Source organism: Nicotiana tabacum, chromosome 6 (assembly GCF_000715075.1).
Source record: "Nicotiana tabacum cultivar K326 chromosome 6, ASM71507v2, whole genome shotgun sequence".
In the NCBI taxonomy this organism is placed as follows: Eukaryota; Viridiplantae; Streptophyta; class Magnoliopsida; order Solanales; family Solanaceae; genus Nicotiana; species Nicotiana tabacum.
The window spans coordinates 151,968,187-151,975,313 of NC_134085.1; the positions used below are offsets into that span (position 1 = coordinate 151,968,187).

At 36.7% G+C, this 7,127-nt stretch overlaps 2 protein-coding genes across 2 annotated transcripts; both read left to right on the forward strand.

Moving 5' to 3' along the window:
• Positions 1 to 1,302: 1,302 nt before the first annotated feature.
• Positions 1,303 to 5,184, forward strand: LOC107794382 (flavonol sulfotransferase-like). Its single transcript, XM_016616864.2, has 2 exons — positions 1,303 to 1,723; positions 3,850 to 5,184. Exon 2 carries the CDS (start codon positions 3,970 to 3,972, stop codon positions 5,008 to 5,010), a length of 1,041 nt encoding a protein of 346 aa, XP_016472350.1. The 5' UTR covers positions 1,303 to 1,723; positions 3,850 to 3,969; the 3' UTR covers positions 5,011 to 5,184.
• Positions 1,717 to 3,411, forward strand: LOC142161599 (flavonol sulfotransferase-like). Its single transcript, XM_016616862.2, has one exon. The coding sequence runs from the start codon at positions 2,158 to 2,160 to the stop codon at positions 3,199 to 3,201; it is 1,044 nt and encodes a 347-aa protein (XP_016472348.1). The 5' UTR covers positions 1,717 to 2,157; the 3' UTR covers positions 3,202 to 3,411.
• Positions 5,185 to 7,127: the final 1,943 nt, after the last annotated feature.

The window sequence follows — 7,127 nt, forward strand, 5'->3', positions numbered from 1 at the left end:
CAACAACTACCTAAACATGCACTCTCTCCCGAGTAATACACACTAAATAGGCATAGCTAAGTGAGGGCCCTTCAATCAACCACAAGAATAATATAGTTGAACAAATAGAGAAAATACTACGACTCAATTATAAAAAAAACATAACAAGAATTTATCCTACAAAAGGTTCAATCAAAACCCTAATTAACAAATTAGCTATTCATAATAGTAGGTAAAACTATAATACTAAAAGTCATAATAAACAATGAAAAAATAGGAAGAGGAAGGAAAAATTCGTAGAAGAATTCCCCGTCTTGCTCCTATTGTGTCTCTGCCTCCTTAGGTCGAATCTGTGTAAAAAATTGGTCTCCTCCCTTCAAAATACTATTTTTCCATGTATATATACCAAGTAAGGTCGGGCCCAAATAATTATACCTTCTCCTACGCGAAAAAGGACAAGTTTCCAGGCCTGGACGTCCGCGGTTCGGGCGCGGTACTTTCCCGGTGTACTGCCTCAGTCCGCGTTAGGTTCGCAGTCGCGGTTTCGACCGCGTATTTCACCCTGTTCTGTTTGGAAGTTGGAAAAACGTAAAACATGAAAGTTGTAGCTATTTGAGTTAGCTTTCCAACCATATATTGTGGAGCCCAAATAGAGTTCTGCGCGAAAAGTTATGTGTATTTTACTAGACAATGCACAATATGCCTACTCGATTCTTCGTTTTGTTGCTCTATCGTTCGTTGATCCCTGATCCCGGCTTAATTCCTTGGGCTTTTACTCATACTTCAAAGTCCAAATCACTTGAATTCATTTCATAACATCTACATAGCTCGGAATCACTACTTCAAGGCATAAAACACACAATTAGTTCAAGACACTAGCTATTAAAGCTCAAACTCAATTAAAGTGCAGTAAATTTGAGTGTAATAAGCGACTAAAATATGTAATTATAGCCTATCATCCGTTACAAACATATACAGACCCAATTCTCTCTCAATGTAAGCATGAAACCCTAATGGAGTTTTTCTCTTCTCCTACTCAATTCATAATGTTTTCAATAGGGAGTACAAGTTGGTGGACAATCTTTTCTTTGTTTTGGATAAGGAAGTTGACGGACAAGTTAGATTCTGAACTTAAAATTTAATTTAGTACAGTTCTTTTAAGAATCTGAATTTTAGTTTTAGATTTTTCTGTTTCTCCGACTTTACTAAATTCGTCTGTTACGGAGGAAAATGTTTGTCGTGAGAATTATTTTGTGGGGAAATTGCAGACCTTGAATTTGTACATTTTCGGTGTTGGGTGCAAAATTCATATAACATGTAGTAATTATGCTAGGGCTGGCATAAGGTAGAAAAAATAAAATTTGATTGCATCCCCCAATGTACAAGTGTTATAACAATGATAGATAAGTAGTGATTGCCAAATAATATGGTGGGATGAATGAGATTTTCTTTCTTAAATTTTTTAGTTGGGTTAGTGAATTTTAGATAACTAAAAAACATAAGTGACATTGTAGAAAGCTTTGGATATTTGTTGAGAAAAATAAATTGATTACACATAGGAGATAAGTCATTTTTAACTTTTGCTAAAAAAAAAATATTTTTGGTGGAAAAACATTTTTCCCAACATAAGTCAAACATTTCTCAAGTACCAAACACAGAAACACGAATTTCCCGGGCGAACTTGCAGCGTCAAGTCTTCTCTCTTCTCCGGCGAACTATACGAACTCGCCGTAAAATCTAAGAAGTAAGTCCACTTGTTTCTCACCAGATTTCCTCCTCTCTTGTTCAGATGATACCAAAAAGTCCTAAACCCTTTCCCAATTGCTTTTAATTAGTAGAATATGAGAGATGTTTGAATGTCTGACATCGCTACATTGTTTTAATAGCTAGCTAAGTTAAAGTAATATAGCAGGTACTATTATTATGGTGAATTGCGTTCTTAATTCATCTCTATTACGAAAATGTTGCTTAAGATCACTAAATCACAGCTGATTTTTTAATGATAAAGTCAGAGCAACAGAAGATTAATTAGCTATTCGGATAATTTTTCTGTTTTCTCACAACAAAGGGCGACAAGCTTTTGTTGATGAGTGATGAGTGGGTGTGGGTTCAGCTCATACTCGAGCTGGTGAACACGAATTTGGTCTAGATTTATCAGATTTCACCCCCTCAGTGGATATGTCGCTTTCCCGTTGTTCTCAGCATGAACTTGATGATGAATACAAGAAAGCTGATAAAAATGACAGTGATATGCTCACAACCCTTAACAAAGAAAAAGGTTGGATCACTGAACATCTTTACCAATACCAATCCTTTTGGTTTACTCCAGCAGCTATTAGAGGAGTTAAGAGGGCGCAACAATGCTTTAAAGCTCAACCCACAGATGCTATTCTAGTTACTTTCCCAAAATCAGGAACAACCTGGTTTAAAGCCCTTATCTTTTCCCTCATGAATCGTGACCGGTTTAATTTTTCCTCCCACCCTTTGCTGACCAAAGGCCCCCATGATTGCATCCCCTTCTTGGAAGCCATCATACAAGATGAAACTTCCTACCAAGATTATCGAATTTCGTGTTCGCCATGTTGCCTTTTGGCTACCCACATTCCTTACTCTTTGTTACCGGCATCTGTGATGTCTTCTGGTTGCAAAATTGTGTATGTTTTTCGCGAGCCTAAAGATGTTCTTGTTTCAAATTGGCTTTTTATGACAAAATTAAGATTCAAAGAACTACCATCTTTTCCAATCAAAGATGCTTTTGATCTGTTTTGCAAAGGCGTGTCGCATTATGGACCCTTTTGGGATCAGGTCTTGGGTTATTGGAAGGCAAGCATGGAAAATCCGGACAAGGTACTTTTCTTGACGTACGAGGACATGAAGAAAGATCCCATTATCTGTCTTACCAAATTGGCTAAGTTCTTGGACAAGCCTTTTTCCTTAGAAGAAGAAAGAGAAGGGGTTGTGCAGGAGATTGTAAGGCTTTGTAGCTTCGAGAATTTGAGCAGTTTGGAAGTGAATCAGACCGGAGTTCAACATTTCAGTCCACAATTTGCTGTTGCGAACCGGCATTTCTTGAGGAAAGGTCAAGTTGGAGATTGGAAAAGCCACCTGACACCACCAGAGATGGCTGAACAGTTGGATGAAATCACTAGGCAGAAACTTGCTAGGACAAGCTTGATAGAAACTTTGTTTGGTGATAGAATACCCTATACTGCAAAGGCATAAGTTAGTGCTCTATGCTACAGTAGCAAGGCATTAATCGCTAGTCAAACAGTATCAAAATGACATTATAGTTTGCTCCAGGTTATAATAAATATACGTGTTTCACTACTGTTCTTTAAATTCATAGCTTTTTTATATGCAAATGTAATTGTTCTGCAGTTGCTGCAGCTGTGAAGTGATTTTATTAAATTAATTAATATTTGTTCTGAATGACTTCATTGATAGCAGGAGAAACAATGAATGACTTGACACTCTAGTTTGTTTTCCTAATTTTAGAAGTTGTCGTGCATTGATAAATTTTGATGCATGAACCTTAGTTATTTGGCTATTTTGCTGCTGTTGTGGTTCATTTCATTTGCTAACAAACTAGTTATCTATGCATGTCTATGTATTGGTCTACAAATTATGAGGGAACTTGAACCAGAAACGTTTCTGTGATATTTCAACAGCAAGTTGGTCTGGTCAGTAACATGCTCACCTTGTGTAAATCTCAGTCTAAAATATTTTAAGTGCTATTATGGTAAAGTGCATCTGGCTCACATTTTCATCTCTATTACAAAAATGTTGCTTAAGATCACAAATCACAGCTGAGTTTTGATTGATAAAGTCAGAGCAACAGAAGATTAATTAGCCATTCTGATCATTTTTCAGTTTTCTCACAACAAAGGGGGACAAGCCTTTGTTGATGAGTGGGTGTGGGTTCAGCTCCACTTCGAGCTGGTGAACACGAATTTACTCTAGATTTTATCAGATTTCACCTCCTCAGTGGATATGTCGCTTTCCGGTTGTTCTCAGCATGAACTTGATGATGAATACAAGAAAGCTGATAAAAATGACAGTGATATGCTCACAACCCTTCCCAAAGAAAAAGGTTGGATCACTGAACATCTTTACCAATACCAATCCTTTTGGTTTACTCCAGAAGCTATTAAAGGAATTAAGCGGGTGCAAGAATGCTTCAAAGCTCAACCTACAGATGCTATTCTAGTTACTTTCCCAAAATCAGGAACAACCTGGTTCAAGGCCCTTATCTTTTCCCTCATGAATCGTGACCGATTTGATTTTTCCTCCCACCCTTTACTTACTAAGGGCCCCCATGATTGCATTCCCTTCTTGGAAGCCATCATACGAAATGAAACTTCCTACCAAGATTATCGAATTTCGTGTTCGCCATGTTGCCTTTTTGCTACCCACATTCCTTACTCTTTGTTACCAGCATCTGTGATGTCTTCTGGTTGCAAAATTGTGTATGTTTTTCGCGAGCCCAAAGATGTTCTTGTTTCAAATTGGCTTTTTATGACAAAAGTAAGACTCAAAGAACTACCATCTTTTTCAATCAAAGATGCATTTGATCTGTTTTGCAAAGGCATGTCACATTATGGACCGTATTGGGATCAAGTGTTGGGTTATTGGAAGGCAAGCATGGAAAATCCGGACAAGGTACTTCTCTTGACGTACGAGGACATGAAGAAAGATCCCATTCTCTGTCTTTCCAAATTGGCTAAGTTCTTGGATAAGCCTTTTTGCTTGGAAGAAGAGAGAGAAGGAGTTGTACAGGAGATTGTAAGGCTTTGTAGCTTTGAGAATTTGAGCAGTTTGGCAGTGAAACAGAACGGAGTGCAACATTTGAGTCCACAATTTACTGTTGCGAACCGGGATTTCTTGAGGAAAGGTCAAGTTGGAGACTGGAAAAACCACCTGACACCAGAGATGGCCGAACAGTTGGATGAAATCACTAGGCAGAAACTTGGTGGGACAAGCTTGATAGGAACTTTGTTTGGTGATACAATACCCTATAGTGCCAAGGCATAAGTTAGTGCTCTATTGTACAGTAGCGAGGCCTTAATCGTTAGTCAAACAGTATCAACAATGCCATTATGAATTTGCTCCAGGTTGTAATAAATAGATAAATACTTGTTTCAGTGTGGTTCTCTAAATTCTTAGCCTTTTTATATGCTAATGTAACTGTGAAGTGATTTTATTCCATTAAATTTTCATTTTTGAAAAGAATGACTTCAAACCTATTAATAGCATGTCTATGTATTAATCTACAAATTGAGAGGCAAAACTGAAAACTTCATTCCTTCTAGGGAAATGATTCTGGGGATCGATATTGTAATAGTTATACTGATTTTCTGTTTTAATTCTGTCATTGTAATAGCTATACTGATTCAAATTCCTCCAAGCTTGAATATCATTCCAGTTGCTGATGTTTTCAGTTGCATTTCTGTTGCCATTTGCTGCAACTATTTGTTGGAGCTGGATTTACTGGTGCGAGAGAGTTGCTAGAGGACCATTCAGTTTCTAAGTTCCCGGTTTCCTTCTTCCACTACATCTTTTACTTAGAATTGTTTTTTAGAAGCCGCTTTTGGTTTGAAATCTCCGGGTATTGAAACAAATTAAGGTTCTTTTGAATTTGTTTCTAGAGGAACACGATGAAACATTCCTCTAATATTCATAAATAAATTAATTTCAAAAGTTTATAATAGAAAATTGCTAAAATAGTGGACGAAGTGCAACAGTAAAAATTACACGGGACACCCTATTTGGTCGCCCCCATTTAACCTATACCCACATTTTAGAAACGTTTTAATTTGTACCCACTTTTTAAACAACTTCAGGCCTCTTTCTCCTTCTCCTCCTTCTTCTTCTCCCTTTTCTTCTTTTTCTTCTTCTTCATTCTTCTTCTTCTTCGGGTGACAATGATTTTATATGGTAGTTGTGAATATATTTTAATGTTGTTTATGATGTTTTACAATAGTGAGCTGTTATGACGCTTTATTTTTTACTATTGCTTAGGGTTTCTTCTTCTTATTTTTCTTAATTGCAAAATGGGTTCATTACATTTATTGTTGTTTTGACAAATTGATGATTGGGGTTTGTTCCTGATGATATTTGGAGGTTATGTTTCAAATTTGAGCTCATTTGGAGTACATTTAGGTATTAAATTGTATATTGAATTGTTATAATTCGAAAAGCAAATTTCTGTTTCTAGACAATTTTCACTTCAGACTTGTTGGCCTTAAGTGAATGAAAACGTTTGTTGCACTTCAGACTTTTTGGCCTTAAGTGCATCTGAAGTGCAATTTTTTCACTTTAGACTTATTGGCCTTAAGTGTAGCAAAACGTTGGTGACACTTCAGACCTTTTGACCTTAAGTGCATCTGAAATGCAATTTTTCACTTCAAGACTTATTAGCCTTAAGTGCATGAAACAATTGGTTACACTTCAGACATATGTGACCTTAAGTGCACCTGAAGTGCAAATTTTCACTTCAGATTTATTGGCCTTAAGTGAATAAAAATGTTTGTTGCACTTCAGACTTTTTGGCCAAGTGCATCTGAAGTGCAACTTTTCACTTCAGACTTATTAGCCTTAAGTGCATCTGAAGTGCAGACTTATTAGCCTTAAGTGCATGAAATCATTGGTTGCACTTCAGATCTATTTGGCCTTAAGTGCATTTGAAGTGCAATTTTTTCACTTCAGGCCTTTTTTTAACTTCAGACCCGATAAATCTGAAGTTGATCACGCTTGCAAACTTTTTTGCAAAGTGGGTATAGGTTCAATTGTGACCCCAAAATCGGGTATAGATGCAAAAGACCCTGTGCAACAATCGCCACTTTTAAGCCCGCTATTTAAAATATATTTATAATTTACAATGTATTTACCAATTCACCCAAACTTCAGGACTTAGTGTCCTGAATTTTTGAGCTGCTAATTTAAAATTCAAGACAAAGTGTCCTGAATTTCTGAACGACTAATTTAAAATTTAGGATATAAGATTCGAATTTTTTGGACACAATTTTCGAACTTAAGGATACGATGTCCTGAAGCGCATGTTTTTAAGCCCAACTGACGTGGAAAGCTAACTAATTAAAAGATGCCAGCTGTTTTAATACGCCACATCAGATTTCTAAATAGTCATCCCA

What these genes read in the sequence shown, in the direction of transcription:
- LOC142161599 (XM_016616862.2), top strand. Translation starts at nt 2,158, where the DNA reads ATGTCGCTTTCCCGTTGTTCTCAGCATGAACTTGATGATGAATACAAG.
- LOC107794382 (XM_016616864.2), top strand. Translation starts at nt 3,970, where the DNA reads ATGTCGCTTTCCGGTTGTTCTCAGCATGAACTTGATGATGAATACAAG.